This window comes from Pagrus pagrus (genome assembly GCF_965226575.1).
Source record: "Pagrus pagrus genome assembly, chromosome: 4".
Classification (NCBI taxonomy): domain Eukaryota; kingdom Metazoa; phylum Chordata; class Actinopteri; order Spariformes; family Sparidae; genus Pagrus; species Pagrus pagrus.
Genome location: NC_140188.1, coordinates 9,566,147 through 9,587,077, shown reverse-complemented (window position 1 = coordinate 9,587,077; position 20,931 = coordinate 9,566,147). Strand labels below are relative to the sequence as shown.

Genomic DNA, 20,931 nt, shown 5'->3' with positions numbered 1-20,931 from the left:
AACGCCTCATAATAAAGACCACAATAATAAAAAAACAACAACCCAGCAGCAGATCCAGCGATGTGAATATGCGCAGCTCGCCTTTTCTTAAAAGTCTTTATGGCATATACAACAGGGTCCAAAGTCCATGAAAGTTTTGCTGATAAGGGGAGCCAATAAAAGCAGCAGTGCAGCAGTGTAAACACATGTCCACCTCGGCCCAGAGCGGGCCTTATTCTGTGGATTTACATAAGGCTCCCATCAGCCGGCCCACTCATTATCATGTTTTATATCCCCCTGCTCTCTCAAAGCATCATGGCAAAGTAGCTCCATCCTCCCCTCCGACAGGGAAGTGAAGCAGCCTCTCGGAGCAGGTGTCAGCGAGCCGAAAAACACTGGACTAGAGAGGCAGAGAGGGACTTTATCTCACTTTTTTTTTATTTTATCACCATCCTCCTCTTTCTCTTCCCCCCTCTTCTTGCTGCAGCGCGCACCCAGCAGGCCTATGTTGTGTTTTTTTAATGTTCTCTAAAATGGTTTCCAAGCTGACATCCCTGCAGCAGGAGCTCCTCAGCGCCCTGCTGGACTCAGGAGTCACCCGAGATGTGCTGATCCAGGCCCTGGACGACATGGACCCCAGCCCGCCGGGCTTTGGAGTAAAACTGGAGAGCCTGCCCATGTCGCCCGCCGCGCCGCAGAGCGGCAAGATGAGCGCGGCGGACGTCGACTCCAAGCCCGTCTTCCACACGCTCACCAACGGACACAGCAAGGGCAAGCTGTCCGGCGACGAGGGCTCCGAGGACGGGGACGACTACGACACGCCGCCGATCCTGAAGGAGCTCCAGTCGCTGAACACGGAGGAGGCCGCCGAGCAGAGGGCGGAGGTGGAGCGCATGTTGGCGTGAGTTTTTACACCAAGTCTGACTTTTTTTAAAAACGAGATAAAACTTGTTGAGGAGAAAGTTTTTTAAAAAGTTAAGTTTTTTTTTTTTTTTTTAATGCGTAAAGGCACTTTCCAGTCTGTGTTTACAGTTTTAAAATAACGCGCCACGGCTCGGTTCTGGTTACTAATTATCCAGAAAGATTATTATTTCTTTACCTTTGGAAAATATCAGCTGAACTTAAGATCTATTTATTATTAACTATACTCCACCTCCCGACGATGCAACTCACGAGGAGAAAGTGAACCGGCTCCAATCAGAATTTAGGATTTTAAAAAATAATAATTATCAACAAGTTTGATACAGATAATAACATTTTTTAATAATTACACAAAGAAATAATTCTAATAATAATAACACTTATTTTATTATCTACCTCCTGATTAAATTGAATTTAAAAATAATCCTTTTCCCCATTTTCTTTCCCGTGTCATGAACTCATCATCAAACCTCTAAATCCGTTTTTAATTTCTAATCATCTCCACTTCAGCCGCCTGATTCACTGTAAAACTAATATTTGAGGCTCCAACAAGCAACCGGAAGAATATCCAAACTAACCCACGTGTGGTTAAGTTATTATTAATTTTATTCTATAAATCATCAACTGAAAGATACACAGTGGCGTGTGATTAGAGTGAATGGAGATCTGGTTATTCATTGTCAAAAGTTATAAACTAACATCTCCCACTTAACCCGCAGACTTAGATGCAGGCCTCCACATTCTCCAAAACAAACAGACGCGTGTAGATTTGCTATAATTACTGATGTCTGTGTGTCTGGAGCTGCTAATCTCTCATCCGAGGGTAAGACTGCGTTTCACATGCGTTTTATTTATGTTGTTAATGTGTTCGTGCTCAGGCAAAACAAATAAAAATCGTTGGTGTTTGTGAATAATGACGGGCTGGTTTTACAGGTAACATGAAGGATTTTAATGCAAAATACAGTCAAAGTTTAATTGGATGCAACTTAATGTGTTTTCCCTTTTTTTTTGTGATTTATATCTGCAGCTAATTTTAATCAGCTTCTCCTCTGATTATCAATTAATTCTCAATTTGTTTTATTTCAATCAAGTCAGACCTTTAAAAATAAAAGACAAACTTTATTTATGTGACTTTTATTTTACATTTGATTTTATAAAATAAAAAAATGTCTTTTTACTTGAGGATCACCAGAAGTTTTGTGACACAGTTTTTCGTCCTTTAAATGTAGATTTTTTTTTATTAACGGTTGTTTTACCGATCTGAGCAAATCTTTGTGCTCAAGCGACGAATACTAAGTCCAAGTTTCTCAACCTGCCTGGATCCACTTGAACTAACCTTTGAAAATATTTACAGCCTATTGAACGGGCGGCGGTGATAAACGGGAAGTCTGTCAGGGGCCTTATTATCGCTACAGTCCCTTTAAACTTGAGGCCTCCAAACTGTGAAGTTAAAGGAGCAAGTTCATGTGTGTTTGAGCAGAATATTTTAATAAAGACTTTTTTTCATATTAACAAAACCACTGAAATCTAAAGTCTTCTGTACACGAAGCATTTCTTCACTTTGAATTTAACAGCACGACACAAACGTAAAAAACTTTCAGCCATAAACTCTGAAGTGGTAAAGGTTGTGCTGTCCTTTATTACTTCCCTCTGAAAGCTGCGTGTAGTTCGGTGTTGAAATGAGTGCGTTTTCTGCTCCTGTGTTTTATCTGAACCCAGAGAGGACCCATGGCGCGCTGCCCGCATGATCAAAGGTTACATGCAGCAGCACAACATCCCCCAACGGGAGGTGGTGGACATCACAGGGCTCAACCAGTCTCACCTCTCCCAGCACCTCAACAAAGGCACGCCCATGAAAACGCAGAAGCGAGCGGCCCTCTACACCTGGTACGTCAGGAAACAGCGGGAAATTCTCCGACGTAAGTTAATATTTGAGTTTCTCACAGCTCGGCCCCGGCCTGTAATGTGTAGCTGGCAGCAGCACGGGGCTTTTATTTGGGTTTCAGACCTGCAGGGATATCAGGTTGGATTGGACATTTCCTCATCATGCACCTGTAGATTCAGGCCTCTGGATCTTTACTGAAGTTGTATATAACTTTTCTGTTTTATTGAATGTACCTCTTCTTATTTTTCAGAGTTCAACCAGGCAGCTCACGGTTCTGGCAGCAATATGACAGACAAAGGCAATCAGGATCCGGTGTTTTTTTTCCCAGAGTTCAACCCGTCCGGTCAGGGTCAGCCTGGTGACGAGGTCGGCAGCGAACCCTCCAGCAAGAAAATGAGACGCAACCGTTTCAAGTGGGGGCCCGCGTCCCAGCAAATCCTGTATCAGGCCTACGAACGGCAGAAGAACCCCAGCAAGGAGGAGCGGGAAACTTTAGTGGAGGAGTGCAACAGGTAGAAAAACGTGACACCTTCCTAGAAAAATGTCACCCAAACAGTATCCAAAGCCATTTTTTCACCTTGTGCATCTGTCTGTTCCCCTGCAGAGCTGAGTGTCTCCAGAGAGGCGTCTCCCCCTCCAAAGCTCAGGGCCTCGGCTCTAATCTGGTCACCGAAGTGCGAGTCTATAACTGGTTCGCCAACCGGCGTAAAGAGGAAGCTTTCAGGCAGAAGCTGGCCATGGACGCCATCGTTTCACAGCCGCACAGCATCAACCCTCTGCTGTCTCACAGCTCGCCACATCATCAGAGCAGCGCTTCGCCTCCAAGTAAGACGCCAAGTGACGTTTCTCTGCTACGTGTCATGATTGCAAGTCTCAAAACTGAACCACAGATAGTGTCTTTTTTATTATTCCACGCATTCTTCTTCATTGTAAATAACATGGCGCCTACATTACCCACAATGCAACGCAATCACTGAAAATTTGGTCAAAGATTCTGGAAAGTTATTAAATGAATGTAGTTGAGTAAAAGTACAATATGTAGTGTCAGTGTCAGTATCAAATGGCCATCCTCAAGTATAGTTCAAGTACCTCAAAAAGTACAATACTTAAGTAAATGTACTTAGTTACATTCCATCACTGGTCCTCGAGCAATGCTGACTCAAGTAACATCACTTTAGGCAGTTGATCAGATCTGACTTAACTCCCTCTGGAGCCACAAAAAAGCTTCATGCAACATCTTTTAACATGTGCAGCCCCCTTTAAACGTCATCGCTTATAACTTGTGACAGAGAATCACTAGAATCATACGCTGACATCAATTTAAAGATCCAATTTCAGGTATTTACGCCCAATACTGCATGATTTAGTTTTCTCGGGTGTGAAACTGCTGTCAGAGATGGTCAGAGGCCATGATGATGTGATCAGAGAGGCAGAGAGAGAGGGGACAAGTGATCAATGAGCGTGAGTGAGTGAGCTGAGCAAATGCCATTGTTATTCTGATCTTTGAAAACACACTGAGAACAATCCACATTGTACCTGCAATCTCCACTCCAAAGTCAGCATGGAGAAGCACGACACAAAGGGCAGCAATCCTGTGACAGGCCCCGGGTCAGGCCAGGGTCAGGGAGGGGGGGACAGACACATCCAGATCACCTCACCATAACGCCGTCATTTCCACATTTCCTCCTCCCGTGCGGGTTGCTAATGACTCGGCTCAGGCAGTTGCCAAAACAAGGAAACGCTGTGCGTTGTTGCTGTGACCATTTCAACCCTGACCCGATGTTTGCGCATGGACTAATTAGTATTGACCGAGTCTACCTGGTGTATACGACATAAAAACAAAGCTGATAGGCCTCGCGGAGCATTATCCTCCGCGCCATCACTCACCCACCATAAAACTGTGATTTGAGAGACTCACTCAGAGCCCATTGTTGTCCTCTCGTGTTCGAACACGAGGCGAGCTTTGAAGGGAAAACAAACTGTTTGCCTTGGCTTGCTCTTTTACCTTTGGATAAACTGGTCCCACTTGTGGATTGTCTGTTTGCTTGAGGTTTTTTTTTTTTTTTGTTGTTGTCGCCCAGAACACCTGACCAGGCATTGACCTCAGGTTGCAGAGGCAGAGGGGTCAGCGATAAGGTTGCAGAAGGGAAGGGTCGGTTGCACGGCGGAAAGCACTTTGTTCGCCTAAAAAACCCCTCAGCTGGCTGCTTACAAGGTGTCCTGCTGGCATCCTGCCGACAGCATCAGCTGTTTTTCAGTGTCAGCCCCTGGCCTGACAATAATATCCCAGCAGGGCATCTCATTGCGTTGCTAGGGCACGGCCTGTATTATGCATGCTTAATGGACAATTAAAATCCTTTGCTACTACATCTCCCAGGCCTTTGATAAGGGGCTCCTCTGACTTCTACTCTCTATACTCTCCCTCAGCAGGAGGTCCCATTGTCTGTGGTGTATTAGAAGACTGCAGTGACTGTAACCTAGGTTCATTTATCTCTGCTGGGCCCAGAGGAGGACTGATTTTAAAGCCTCCCCCATCACCTTTATGGGCAGTAGCATAGTTGCAGAGGCTGGGTGCAGACTTGGAGCAGCAGGAGCTGTCCACCGGGGTATTGGCTCTTTTCTGGCCAGACAGGACTGATGACCCCTTCGTCGCCTATAGAGAAAGCGAGTCACCCCCCTCCTTAAAGCGTCGCCACACCTTTAGTCATACGAGAGAGGTCACCGCTGGGTCGGATCAAAGAAACTCCTCTTACTTTGGGAGTTTTTATTGATTTTGTTACAGTTCGTTGGCCAGTCGGTCACAGCTGGATAGACAGTGGAGCAGTGTGACGTGCCGTTTAGGCGGTGACCCTTTTTTACTTTCTGAAATGAAACTGATCGCAGGCAGATTACAAAGTGTGTTAGCAGGCACACACCTGTGTTTTCACATGCAATATTTACCTACTGTTCATCCACTAATAACGTTTACTGAGCTCAAGTAATCTTATTGACGGCGTTTTACTCCGAAACATTGATCTGCGCTAACAAGTTAGTTAAATAAATATGTTGTGTGTCGACAAAATTATATGATATTATGTAATAATGATTCAAAGACATGGTCATTTCCAAGCACACGCAATACATGTACTGTACTTAAAGGAGCACTACGTAGATTTTGGAGAAGAAATTTAAACTTTAAAATTTAAATTTGAATATTTAACATATTAATGAGGTAATAATACAAACTCAGGAATATTTTTCTCTTTCTATAACTGAATAAACAAGCTGTTGTCAGAGGTAAATAAGGTCCCTGAACACTGTTTGAAGCTAGAAAGCTGGCAGGGTCCGCCAAATATAAAGGTCAGTTTGTTTATTCAGTTTATTTAGGCATAAACATCAGTCAATGACGATCTTTCCCTCATTAAAATGTCTTCCCCAAAACATACATAATGCGGGTATTCAGTGGCTACTTAACTTGTGTGTTTCTATCGGATATAACCTGATACAAATACTCAACTGAGACCAGTTCAGATTAAGATTTTACATTAAAAAAACAACCTATGGTAATATTACAAATATATTGTTAACGATTAAAGGCCGACAAAGATGAAACTCAGGGAAATCACAGATTACAAAATTGTCAAAATCATATGTGTAACAGAACAGCTGCATTAAACTAACTCAATGTATGTGAAGTAGTTTAAACTTGAAATATAATACTTCCATTACAAGTTTGGCTTGACAAGTGTTTTTAATTTTGGTACTTAAGATACATTTTGCTAATACTTAATGCATTACTTTTTTGAAATGGAGTATTTCTGGATTGTTTGTGCTTTTATTCAAGCAAACAGTAAATATTTCTTCCTCCGCTGGTAATTTTGCAGCTGAATCGTTCTGCACGTTACAAATCCAGCAGACTCAGAAGTTCCAGATCAGATACAGCAGCAGGGGGGATCCTCCGCTGCCACCTCAGGCTAGCTTGAAACAGGAATCACACACCCACACAGAGAGGACGGCCGAGCTCTGCACTTTCCACTGCTCTGTGTCTCCTCGAGAGCCACAAAGAAGAGACCGTGGATACGTCCTGCAGAGACCCAGGAGGTCTGTCATATGCAGGGCCACTACAATGAGCGCTGCCTGGGGTTGGGGAGGCCGGCTTTGATTTTACATGGGTCACACAGGGAGCTAGAGCCTTTTAAACCTGCTGAAGATCCTTGCTACCACTCCCCTTGTGAAGTTCTCGCCCTCCCCCAGCTCTTGAAGCGGACTCCTCAGTGTTTCATGGATTTTCCCAACGTGCCGGAGCAAAGCTGGGACAGTTTTAAAATAATCTTGGTGCATCTCAAGAAAATCTGATCTTCCCTCTATAGCTTTTTTAAAAACCCAGAGTCTCTTGAAGTCTTACTTATTTACCCCGAGGCTCCCCGCAGTTAAAATTACTACCGAACCCAAAGAAACAAAACTGGCCTGAATAGCATCCTTTTCTCCCTGAGACACTTTAAGAGGTCGCCCAGCACCGAGATAACTGCCTTTTTATGAGTCCTCTTCTATTGTGTGGCAATGGGGGTCATGAGTCCAATGGACTGCTTTATTGTTCTGCGGCAGTGTTTACAAGGCACGGTGCAGTGTTGTGGGGTTGCGACTATGTTGCAGGAGACAATATGAAGTCTGTGGGCTGAACAAAATGGAGGACAGGTACTTTAGTTAGGATGAAATACGGCTCTGTGGCTGCGCTTCAGACACAGCGGCATCTGGGTTTAAAGTACTTGTAGCTGAAGTAATAGTCCAACATTATGGAAAATTAATGGTTTGCTTTCTTGTTAGGACCGACACCAGTCACATGTAAGTTAAATGTGAAGCTGGAGCCTAAAGACGGTTAGCTTAGCCTGGCAGTTTACCTGGCCCTGTCCAAAAACAACATCACCCAGAAGTCTAAAGCTCACTAAGTGACATGTTATATGTAGATGATACAGGAACACCGATGCCAGTTTGTTTCCTTGACACTTGAAGCAAACTTTCAGATCTGCAAACACACCCTGGTCCAGTTTCCAGCAGCGACAGGAAATCAATACCTCCCTCATTGGTCACATTTAGTGTCAGCGCCTCTCCCTCTTTTTATCTCAAAAATGGCTGTATATCAATGCTTCCTGTCATGTCTGGCCGACTTCGGCGGGGCGTTGAGGCCTGACACACCCGGGTCAGGGCCGGAGGGCTCGGGGAAAGATGGGAGATCTGAGTGCAAACAGAGTCTGTCTCTACACTGTCACTGAGGGAGGGAGGCTCTCTGAGACCACAGGATAAGAATGTGTTTGACATTGTTTGTAATTGTGTAATGTTTACTCTGTTGGTATCAGAGGGGGCCTGAATCGGCAAACAGGCATTTGATTGTCGGTGGTGGCGGGGTGAAGCATTCCTCTGGGCCTCTGATGAGAGAAGTCTAGACACGGGATTAAGTGATGGCCCTAAAAGACGAGTGTCATTTTCAGTGCAGCTTTGCTCTGAATATCTGAAAAAAGTTATTTTTTCTGTTTTTCTACCACCTCCCACTACATGTCAGAGGGAGATGGTGGACTTTTTACTCCATTACATTTCTCTGACAGCTTTAGATTTTAGTAGTTTTTCGTTAGTTTTACAATTTCAAAATATTTTACATCAGAAAACACGATAACCTTCCAAATTTCGTTTCGTATTTGGTTTTATTTAGGCTGAGAGAGGTACAATTATCCAATTTTTTGCCCAAAACATCAAAGAATAGATAAAAATGTCACAAATTAACAAGTTAAAACGTTAAAAAGTTAAAACTAGCTCAACCTCAACCAACTAAAACAGTCAAATTTGCTGACACTTTAATTTATCAGTATTATGAATCTGGTAATATGATATTTTATAATGAAATACAGGAGCATGAGTACTTCTACTTTATACTACTACTTGATATTACTTCAGTACTTTTTACTAAACTGACCTAAATTGTGAAGCATGTGAGTATGAAACTTCACACTGACGTAATTGGGGACATGGTCAGCAGCGTTTGTGTGCAGATCAGAGAGTCTGATGGGAGTTTTGCTGTAATGAGTGCGTGTACACAGCTCATGGCCTTGGCTGAGCTACGCAGATAGCAGCAGCGGACGGCTCAGTGTGTTTGTTTGCTCTGTCCTCCGCTGTCTGAGTCAAAGAGCAGGTGAGCCCGGTTGGTCGGAGCGACAGCGGTGTTGCAGCTCAGACTGAGGCCCACGCCGCTATCTCTCTGCCCTATATAACTGTTATAGTTACGGGACGCAGCAGCTGTGAGCCAAAACAAGTGAATCTGACCGTCTGTGTGTTTCTCTGTCAGTGCGTTACAGCCAAGGCCCCGGCGAGGTCTCCTCCTCCACGACCATCAGCCACCACAGTAGCAACGCCATGCCGTCCAGCCAGTCGGTGCTCCAGCAGGTGTCTCCGGGAGGATTGGACCACAGCCACAGTCTGCTGTCACCTGATGCCAAGATGGTGAGTGAACACACCTGGGCCCTCATGGCCTCAGATTAGATAAGACCCGGCCAACGTTTAGCATAAACGTACAAAGCAGGTTCCTGAACCTCCTGTCCCATGGACCCGCTAGCAAGGGCCAACAAATAGCGCATTGTGCTGCTGTGTTTGGAAGGTGGAGCCGGGGTGGCAGGCCACGGCTGGCCTAGCACACAGCCTTCACCAGAGCGCGCCAGGCATGTCCACCGCTCAGCCAATAAACCTGACAAAGAAACATTCTGTTCGTATTGATTAAATGCCTCGCAGAGAGGAGACGCAGGTGGAGCGCCGCTTGCTCTGCCAGAGAAATGACGCCAACATTCGATCATACCCACTGTTGTTTTTAGTCTACTTCAGAGTTTCTCCCTTCTGCCCTCGTCCAATATTTGATCAGTGACAAGGAAAACAGCACACAGACCCAAAGCTCTCCAGTTAACAATACTTTTGATATATGATGTGTAATTTACTGTCAGAATATTTGCCAAAAATCCAACCATCTAAAGCATGTACAGTATCTCGTTCAGGGTGAAATATCAAGTCCTGCAACTGAAATATTCAAAACTGTTCGTGAACTTCCCTGTCAGATCAAAACACTTCTGCCTTTTTGGAGCGGCATTATGGGAAATGACCACAGGGAGGGCAGGCGGTGTGGTGTGCAGCAGGTCAGAGCTGACAGTTTCTTATCTGCAGATGTGTGTCTGTCCTCTGTGGGCAGCTGGCAGTAGTCAAATCGACGCAGCCCCTCCGAGTGGGAGGATCCAGAGCTCGGTAGCCATTACTGCACATGTGTGGAAGGTGCTTTTTTGCAGTTATTTTTTAAAGGATTTGATAAACTGTCAACGTGCTGCACAAACTCACGCACAGCTCTCTGCTCTGACATTTTCAGTATGACTTTTTTCGCCGGCTTTCCTTTCTTATCAGTATTTGCTTGTGTGCTGTGTGTGAGTGGAGTTACACAAGTGTGGTGTCGTACAAAAGAATCTGAACTAAGTCAACATTTATGTCTGTTGTGTGTTTAGCAGCCAACATCTGTTTCACTTTGAGATATACATTTATATGGATGCACACAGCAGATGCTCAAGCTCTCATGACTTTTAAGTGTTGTCGTCTATTATAAGAAATATTAAAGCAGTAATTTTATGTATTTCCTTTGTTTTCGTCCCCAGATTTCGGGTTCAGGTGGAGGACTTCCTCCTGTCAGCACACTGACCAACATCCACAGCGCCCATCACAGCCACCAGCAGACACAGAACCTCATCATGCCTCTATCTGGAGTCATGGCCATCGCACAGAGTAAGTCCTCCATCCGCCCCTTCACAACACAGAAACTCGTTTATTTTGTCACGACGTGTTTTGACTGACATCTTGGTTGTGTCTCCACGTAGGTTTAAACACATCGCAGTCTCAGACGGTGCCGGTGATCAATAGCGTGGCGGGCAGCCTCGCCGCGCTGCAGCCGGTCCAGTTCTCCCAGCAGCTCCACAGCCCCCACCAGCAGAGCCTGATGCAGCAGTCCCCCAGCCACATGAGCCAGCAGCCGTTCATGGCCACCGTCACACACTCGCACAGTCAGTAACTCTATACTACTACTTCTGCTTCTGCTTTAATAACTTTACAAGATAATTGGTTTTCTCGAATTTTTTTAAGTAAAGTAGCTGTCAGATTTTACATTGTAGGTTATGAAAAGTAAAAAAAACAGTGATTTAACTTTTTTAATTGTTTAATTTGATACATTTTAGAGGTCTGAAAGGATGAAACTGTCCTTCTTTGACAGGGGAAATAAATCTATACAATCTTAAAACTGTCTCTCAATACTTAAAGCAAAAAGAGGAAGTGTTCCCATCATAAATACTATATTTTAGAATAGATATTACTAAGATAAACATCCAGAGTTTCTTTAAATGTCACACTACATGTCCTGTGAGCATTAAAATGTGATATCTTGCAGAAAAACGGCTGCTTCAAACCCGATATCAACCTTGAAATTGTGTTTATTCATCATATTGTACTCATTTTCTGCTCATTTCATTTTTTTATCACTTAATTATTTATTTTTATTGTATTAACACTCTGCCAGTGTTTCTATAGCCACTTTCATAGTATTTATACAGCCCAAGACCTGCTATATGACATGTTAATCCTACTTTCTACAATATCTGTAAGTGTTGAGGTCTAATTATCTCTCTGAATTTCCTTCGCAGTGTATCCTCACAAGCAAGAGCCCCCGCAATACTCCCACCCGTCACGCTTCCCCTCAGCCATGGTGGTCACGGACGCCAACAGCCTCAGCACCCTCAGCTCCATGTCCTCGAGCAAGACGGTGAGTCTTTAGCCCGCAACACGTAACATCCCAGAGGAGACACAGTTGTAGATGCATGTTCTCACCTCTCTGTCTGTCTGTGGGTTTTTAGATTGAAACAATGTGGGGGTATTTGCATGAGAATCATCGGTACATTTGAGGTATTATTGCAGTAATGTTAGCATTTTGCAACAGAAAGTACTATCTTGTCATCAAATCTCCCTCGAGAAATACTCACACACTTTGATCAGCTCACTCATCAGCTATTGATACTATAATCACCCCTCACCACTCAATCCAAGCACACACTAACAGCAGGAACTAGATTACAATTTGGAAAAGTGTGTGTGTGTGTCATGATTGTGTGCTGACTTCTTTAATTCCTGTCACATTAGGACGCTTCTGTAAACAAGATGGTGCAACTCGGGGGTCTCTCCTGGGTAAATACATTTTTATCAGTTCAAAATCAACAAAATCGCACACAAGTCAAATCATTTCAGTTATTTAACTTTTGCTTGGGGCTGCTGTTGTTGTTCAAATGCTTTCATACGCCTCCAAACTAACAGGCAAGGCAGATATATGGATACTTTACTCCTCAGAATTCCTATTTCCTCCTAATCAATCACCTGTTCCCTCGACCTGAACGCCTCTTGATTAACGCTGCCTCCTTTCACTTTCCTCTCCCTGCTGAGAGTTTTCCTCTGCGATCAGGAAATGAGCCGTGCTCTTAATCAAAGTTCTCATCCCTTGTCTTCTTCTACTTTCCTCCATGCTACAGTGGGGCTGGAGATGAGAAGAGCTGGGTGATGGTGGGGGGGTGGAGTTTTTTTGGGTAATTACACCTCTTCCTCTTTCCTACTTCTCGCTGCTCTCGGTGATCGCTCTAGCCTGAAATGTCGTCCACGGTGCTTTCACACGCTCAATTTCCCACGCTGAGGCTCGTACTGCCGCGCCGCTGCTGACAGACTGATGGGTTGATGGGATGATAGGTCAGAGCGCGGTGTGTCCTCTGTGGAGGAAGGAGGGAAAACTAATCTCTGTGATGCCGTGAAATAGGTGCATCTAAGCCAGAGACAGTCAGCTGTTTATTGATACACTTTTGCAAAACAGCTAACAGGTGTATGCTGTGATAAAAGCTGCACCCATTGGTGGAAAAAACACTTAACCTGACTTTTACTCAAAATAATACCTAGACAAATAGTGATATATCAGAACATCCACTACTACAATCTAGTTATGATATACGTTAATACTCTAAATACTGTTTTTAGAGTAACTAACTACAGGTGGAGTGGCTTTGTTGGTGGACTGTTAACTGAGCAAGATTAAAATAATGAAACAACTAAAATAAATGTGACTAAATATTCATATGACAAGAAGCTCCAACTAGACTTTTTGTAAGGATCCAAAAGCCAAAAACGTTAAAAAACACCGGTTTAATACTCTAAATACTGTAGGAAGACTGACTTATACAGATGAAGTGGTTTCATTAATGAACCATAAATTAAGCAAGTTTAAAATAATGGAAATTGACGTGACAAGAAGCTCCAACTAGACTTTTTGTAAGTATACAAAAGCCAAAAACGTCAGGACCAGTGATTTAATTTTAATAGTGTATTGCACAGCTGCAACTAACTATTATTATTGTTCTCAATTTATCTCCAGACTTTTTAATTTTATCAGTCAATTGAATCGTTCATCCTTAAAACATCATGAAATCAGTCCAAAACACCCAAAATACTACATTTAAATATGAGATATCTAAATGTAAAGTTTTTTATTACACTGTTAAATCTGACAAAGGGATTTTACTTCGAGGTAAAATCGAGGATGATTACCCCAAAATTGCCAAGTAAAGTAGACTAATTATTTTAAGTTCTTAAACTTTTAATCTCGTACATCTTAAATCTGAAATAGTCTATTTTACTTGGTAATTCTGAGATTTTGGTTTCCTGACTTTTTTAAAGTTACGTCAACTAAAATTTACAGTGTATCTGTTAATCTGCAGATTTATTTTCTCAGTCGATAAATTGTTTAATTTATATTTTTATTATTTATACAAAGTATGAAGTAGCATAAAATTGAAATTCTCAAGTAAAGTACCTCGATATTGTTTTTAAGTACAGTACTTGAGTAAATGTACTGGCTGTTACCTTCCACCTTTGTGGCATTTCACAAACCAGTTTATTTAGAGAGCAATTAGCCCGCAGGCTCTCCCAGGTATTTTCTTATCAGGACTTTATTTGGCCGGGGCAGACTTCTTCTCATGACCAACATGCTCAGGCTTTATAACACTCATTGTTTACCGTGAACCCTCCATTATGCCCGAGTCTGTCTCAAACTCACCTCTGCTAAGAGCCCGCCGTCTAATGACTGCAGTCTTAGCTGCGGGTCAGCTTTATCAGGTGAGGCTGTTTGCTGGCCGCAGGGTCACGCCCGGGTCACCTGCCCGCCTCCACCCCTGGAGAAAAATAAATTCCACAAACAATCCAAAAAAAGAGGCATTTCAATGGAAACAAGGCTTTTCAGCGTCAGGAGAAGAGGGATGAGGAATGTATTTGGTCAGGTGTGGCACATGAAGGTGCAGGAGTGATGTATTTACCAGCATTTGGAGAAGAATTCAAAACATTTACTTAAGTAAAAGTAGCAGTAATACTCTAAAAGTATATAAATATCAGGAAATAAATGTACATGAAGTGGTATTTTAAGGTTGTAGTGGAGGAATTATACTTTTATTAACTTGTGTTTTTATTTACGGTCTTAATCTGTAACAAGTAACTAATAACTCTCGCTGTTAGACAAATGTAATGGAGTAAGAAGGATCCAGTGGTATAAAATAGTGACATTCAAAGCACAGCTGCTCGCATTTTCTTTCTTTTATACTGTATATGCCAAGTGATGGAATGTAACTAAGTACATTTACTGTATCACGGTTATTTAGTACAATTTTGAGGTACTTGTACTTACATTTTCCGCTACTTTGTACTTCCACTCAACTGCATTTTGGAGGCAAATATTGTACTTTTTACTCCATTACATTTATTTGAAAAGTTTAGTTACTTGTTACTTTGAAGATTACTTAATTAGAGCCAAAGTAGAACATTTTTTAATTCATTTATTTTATCATCATCAGAACAATGCAGAATATAAGATCAACCCCATGTATACAATATATACATACATGTATTTTCTTGTACTTTTGATACTTTTCTCCATTTAATATCAGATACTTTAAGACTTCTATTAAAGTACTTTACATATGGGTGATTTACACTTAGGTAATAGTTTAACACGATGTCTTTAACTGATTAACATGTAAGTGTAATTTTAAGGTTGTAGTTAGTAGTGGCTCTACATTAACCTATTACAATATTTAATAAACTAGTATGTTTTGAATTTACAGCCTCATCCTGTAAATACAACTGCAGCTGTTAATGTAACGGAGTATAAAGCAGCATAAAATAGACGAGTACCTCAAAACTGTACCTCAGCAGCGTACCTGACTACTGTACTTAGTTGTTTTCCAGCCGTGTTGGTGATGACATTATACTGTATATACCTGTGTTACTGGACAGGTTGTATTTACTGTTTTATGTAACACAGACCTACTTTATCTGACATGTCTCTCCCTCTCCTCCTCCTCCTTTCAGTGTCCTCTTCAGGCCTGGTGAGAGCGTCCACCTGACTTCCTCGGTGCCCGGCAACCGGAGCACATTTTTCCACCCTCTCGCCGCGATAACCATGACAACTCTTAATAACCGGCAACGGCGCGGCTGGATGATGAGTCAGTCAACAAACGAGAGGAGTGACGACGGTGGGCCAGGCGGCGAACGATGAGAGATAGGGACAGAGACTGGATTCCCCTCGGTCGCACACAAATGATCAACAAGGATGATTTTAACACAATCTTTGAAAACAGTATTCAGTTTTTTTTTTATGCCTCCTTTTTTTTGAAAAAGGAACAAAAACAAAGCACCAGAAAAATGCTCAGAAACTGTGCGTGGTACGGACCTGAATGAAGGCAACTTATATTACACTGTGATTTAAGGTGGAAATATGAAGACACACGGACACGACAGAGACACTAATCAGCCTCTGCGAAGGCTGGAAAAACTCACGAGAGGTTCGTGGATGACGTGAGCGCGTGAGCAGAACTGTGCGACAATCACAATAACCTGTTATTGATCTTCTTACCGGGCTTTAAAGGAGTCTTCCATGTTATTCTTTCACACTCAGTTTACTGTACTAGCACAAGTGCAGGCGGTGAATGCTCGAGGGGATTCATCATGTCGAGTTGTTCAATGTGTATACTGTGATTGAAAAAGACTTTGACAATCTTGAAAGGACTATGCAATGCGTCTATATGTGTATGCAGTGCTTTGTATAACTGGATTCTGCACAGAGCTCCACACACTTGAGACTGGAGATGAATTATGCACTATCAGTGAAGTCACCAACAGATTATTGTACACTGGAGCTGCCTGTTAAAATGGCGCAAAAGCAGATGTGTGTGACAAATATGCCAAAGAGTAAGAGAGTGGTCGAGCGTAGGTACAGCTTGTATTTGTCTGTGAGCCTGCAGTATCTGTAAACCACGTCTGCCTTCAGGGGAACTGACTCACTCTCTTTAAACGTGGCCCTTCCCCTCCATGTTGTTTGCACACAGGTTCAGGTGAATTTCAGGAATGGGACTCGCCCTCCCTCCTCCCTCCTCCCTCCTCCCTCCTCCTCCTCCCTCCTCCCTCGCCGACTTCCTGCTCCAAAGTGAGGAGATACCAAAACAGGACAAATATTGTCAATAACTCCTCGTCATAAATCAAGGCGCAGGACCCCCCGCTGAGGTCGAAAGAATGAAAATATTGACAAGTATTCAGAAAGAAAACAGCCGTCTTAGTCTGGTGTTTAGTGAAGAGGAGAGACATGAATGAGGGCGATGTTGTGACAGCAGCCGCTCTAATCAGACAGGAATCCACACAGACTGAGAAATGTAGGGGAGAGGAGCAGCTGCTCGTGAGCACTACAGAAGTGTGTTCGGATAGGAAAGGAAGCGAGCTGTCAACTTTCATGTCATTAGCGCAAAGTCGACTGTTTCTGTTTATTCGAGCCAATCGTCAGAAGAAGTGTCGGCAATGTACTTTTTTGCAAACCACGGATATGCTGAAATTTTATTATTATTATTATTATTATATTATTAAGGCACAAAAAACATTCGATCAGGGTTAGCAAAAGATCATGTTTTGGCATCTGTTGCCACTAACTCATTAAAGAGACTGAGTTTTTAGCTGCAAATTATCCAGAAGCCTCGTCAAAAATACCTGTTTTTCCGGCTGGGAGTTGTTCTGACATCTCGTTAGAAATTAGATTTTTGGCTGGAAATATCCCGACAAATTATTTTAAAAAACAAAGTTTTCAGCTTCAAATTGTCCCAATACCTTCTTTAGAAATACCTGGTTTTCGGTTGGAAATTGTCCAGAAGTCTTGACAAAAATATCAGGTTTTGTTGTCACCAACATGGCTGGAATAGTTCCTGACGTATCGTTAACGATGTCCACTGGTTTCACGCTTACAAAAGCTGAAACTCGGCAAGCTAACATTCATCACCATCCCCTCCTCCTCATGACATAAAAGTCAGCTCATATACACGTAATCCGAACATGATATGATACATTTTGCAGAAATCTCTATATGATACATGAATTGTACAAACTGAAAGTATCTTTGGTTTGCAGAAATGTTCGCTGTTAGCTGTAAGATAGCTAGCTAACGTGATGCCTGTGTGTGTTTGTGTTCAGCTCAGCCTCTGACTCAACTCACCACAATCTTTTCCCCTTTTTACACCTTGTTTCTGTACATCTGAACACAAAGTCACAGTTTAGTCACGTTTTCCTTTCACTGTCACTACCCAAAAGGCCAGTTTGACCATCAAACCCTTCATGTTGTAAGTGTGGCAGATCCAGTCTCCTGTTCAATATTAGGTCATTACATTGTTATTATTATGTTTGGTTGGTTTGTGACTGTTATCGGCACGTCTACTGCCATCTGATCAGAGGGCACTCATACTTGTGTGACAGGACATGATTTGTTTTTTTTTCCTCCTAATGTATTATTTTTGTATAAAATTGAAATCAATCATAAATCATTATTTATACTTTCTGAGAAAATATTGACATTTCAAGTAAAAGTTTTTTTTTTCCAAAATGAATACGTGGCTTTGGTTATTTCTTGCATGATAGATAGATAGATAGATAGATAGATAGATAGATAGATAGATAGATAGATTGATTGATTGATTGATTGATCGATCAGGAGCAGCTGAGAGCATTTGTCCTGTTTACAGCCTCGACAAAGATGTTGTGTTGCTGTGTGATAAGCGAACAGCCTCTTTGAAGTTCATAGATCTAAAGTGCACTCTGCATTTGAAGCAACAAGTTCAATGAACCCGACATGGCATGATAGCGTCATTCATCTCAGCCTTTATCTGGTACTGACATATAGCCCACTGTAAAAAATATAGTTACACAGCTTCAATGGGTCAAGATAAAGATCGTGTTTATATTAAGTGGTACCACATGTACACATGCTCACACGCAATCAATTATTATTTTGGGGATACAAACACAACACTGACATCAGGCTAAAAACAGTACACAAGTTTGGGTTTCTGCTAGTTTAGAAATGTTGAAGAAGTCTGAGGCATTCAAGAGGGTAATGCATAAAACAAGGCTTTAATATCTCATAAGGCTCATGGATCAAAAATAAAAGTAACAACACGCATGTTTAACTTGTTTTGCCTCAGACTTAATGAGGTAATAATACAAACTCAGAAATATTGGTTCATCACCACAAGCAACACCTGATGTTGTCATTGGAGAAATTGTTATCAGCACTGTATGTTGTGATCGACAACATTTGTCCAGTTTTGGCTCTGGTCATCAGTCATGACCTCACCCTGTAACGCTCTGCTGCCTGTGAGTCATGCTGGAGTTGAAGGGGGAGTCCATGATCCTCTGCTCCCAGGAAGTTTGGATCGGACAAACCAGACAGCTGCGGAGGAGGTGACGAACGTCTGGTCAGAAGTGTCTCGAAGACTGTAGCTCTTCACGTCAGGTCAACTTCCAGGAGGACCCTCAGCAGATTTATTGTGATCTCTCAGTCTTCTGTGAGTTTGATCAGCGAACACTGAGCGGACTCTTTACAAGTAGGCGTGTTGATCAGATATGAATTAGGTCATTTGTATAACATGTTTTAAGTGATTACTGACAGAAAACTGGCAATTTTTATTGGATAAAGTGGTCAAAACATCAGATGGTTGAGATATAAGGTCAAAGAAAATAAATCATCTAAGACCAGCAGAAACTTCACACCAGCTTATCCTCCAAATATGAACAGTCATTATAAAGCACGAGGGATGAAGGTAAACAAATACTGAATACTATTATCTCTAATTGGTCAGCAGAAAATTCTTTGGATCACAGTGAACCGAGTTTGTATTCAAACCCTAATTCACAGCTGAGCTAAATGTCTCATGTTTAGAGAGCTTACAGTTGTGTTTCAAACTCTAACAGATGCTAATGAGCCTCCCAGTATTTCAGTTTCTGCCAGAGAAAAGAGCAAAGGGGACGTGGTCAGATCTTTAGAGGCTTCCTGGGTCTAAAAATCAAAGGCCTCATTCAAAACCAAATAGAGCAACATCAGTGGATTACAAGGCTTCCCTCCGCAGGGCTCCATGACAAGAGGCTGCAGGTCAACACAGGGAGTTCAGGCCGAGTCCTGACGATCTGAATCCTTCTTAAAGCTTTAATGAAGCTAACTTTAAAGGTGCAGTGTGTAGGTTTGGGGAAGACATTTTAGAGATCTTCACAAACTGAATAATCAAACTCTTTGTTTTCATGACTGATTAAACAGAATAAACAAACTGACCTTAAAGGATACTGTTTAACTTTGTTTATATTTGGCGGACCCTGCCACCTGTCTAGCATCAAACATTGTTCTGGGGACTTTATTTTCCTCTGAGAACAGCTTTTTTATTAAGTTATTGAAAAAATGAATAAAGAAAATCTGATGTTTAATGTTCACGGAGGCGGTAATGTGTTAAAGTGTGATTCATGTTATGTTTCGTCACATTAGCCGACTTCCATCTTTACTCTCTGACGTATCATGTGATGTTTCTGGTGTTTGCACGGGCGACCAACTGAAATCCACATTTTCCTTAAATAAAATTAGGATTTCTTTACACAAGGACACAATTTAACAAATATATAATGAAGCTCTAGTCATTTTTTTTTTACATTTGAATTCAGAAATATTACATATTATATCTTGAAATATAATAAATTGTTAAACCCCAAGTTGCAATGCACACCTTTGACCTCAGGCCAAGTTCAAGCTCCTTAATAAGTGTTAAGACCTATTGGACATCAACTATAAAACTTAAAGCAATAAAACTATATAAGTTCCTCCTATCACTGATACTGCTGCTACTTGTACAAGTAGTATTGGCTCTATTGCTTTTATTATGCAGATTTTGATACGTCTGTAAGGTGATATGGAAAGCAGTTGAGGTCGTTCCATTGCACTCAGGTGACATTAGCCTATCTGAGCTGTCCTATCATCTACAAGCCTCTCTGGTCAACCCACAACTGAAAACAATGTCCCTGAGCTGCAGCTCAGCAGGCCGGCTGTAGATGTGGTCATAGCTCAGTAACTGCCACAACTGCTGCTCTGGATAACATTGTTACATCATGTGATAAAAAGCAGCATTGTGCTGCAGATCAGTCCAACGACTTAAATAATGTTGATCACAGCGCTTTGATTGTGAAGTGAGTTTTCATGGGCCATGATGATTCTTATACTGCAGTACTACCGCTGCTGCTATCACTACTACTGCTACTACTACTGCTACTGCTACTACTGCTACTACTAGTACTACTACTACTACTACCACTTCTAGTGCTACTATCACTACTACTACTACTGCTACTACTTCTACTACTGCTACTACTATCACTTCTACTACTACTGCTACTACTACTACTACTACTACCACTACAACTATTATCACTACTACAAAGACTACTACTACTACTACTACAACTATTACTACTTCTAGTGCTACAACTACAACTTGTACTTCTACTATTACCATTACTACTACCACTACTACTCCTCCTACTACTACAACTACAACTACTACTTAGAAAGATCATCCTTGCAATACTTTTTTCCACCACCAGTTCTTAAGTCAAAACCATTCAGATTAGAAAATGGATCCCCACAAAATGTTCTCACTTGCCCCTCAGGGAGTTTGTACACATTCCAGAAATAAAGCTGACATTACATAAGCCCAGAAGGGAAGAAGAAG

At 42.0% G+C, this 20,931-nt stretch overlaps 1 protein-coding gene across 3 annotated transcripts; it reads left to right on the top strand.

Annotated features, from left to right (window-relative positions):
- The first annotated feature begins 337 nt into the window (after positions 1-337).
- Positions 338-15,534, top strand: hnf1ba (HNF1 homeobox Ba). 3 transcript variants are annotated; one of them, XM_084350823.1, is made up of 10 exons: positions 338-880; positions 2,620-2,819; positions 3,036-3,297; positions 3,390-3,610; positions 9,099-9,253; positions 10,438-10,564; positions 10,657-10,839; positions 11,473-11,591; positions 11,966-12,010; positions 15,221-15,534. In XM_084350823.1, exons 1-10 carry the CDS (start codon positions 501-503, stop codon positions 15,239-15,241), a joined length of 1,713 nt encoding a protein of 570 aa, XP_084206949.1. In that variant the 5' UTR covers positions 338-500; the 3' UTR covers positions 15,242-15,534. The 3 variants fall into 3 exon arrangements, with proteins under 3 accessions (XP_084206949.1, XP_084206950.1, XP_084206948.1); XM_084350824.1 differs by having other exon boundaries at positions 3,390-3,622; XM_084350822.1 differs by having other exon boundaries at positions 3,390-3,640.
- The last annotated feature ends 5,397 nt before the right edge of the window (positions 15,535-20,931 follow it).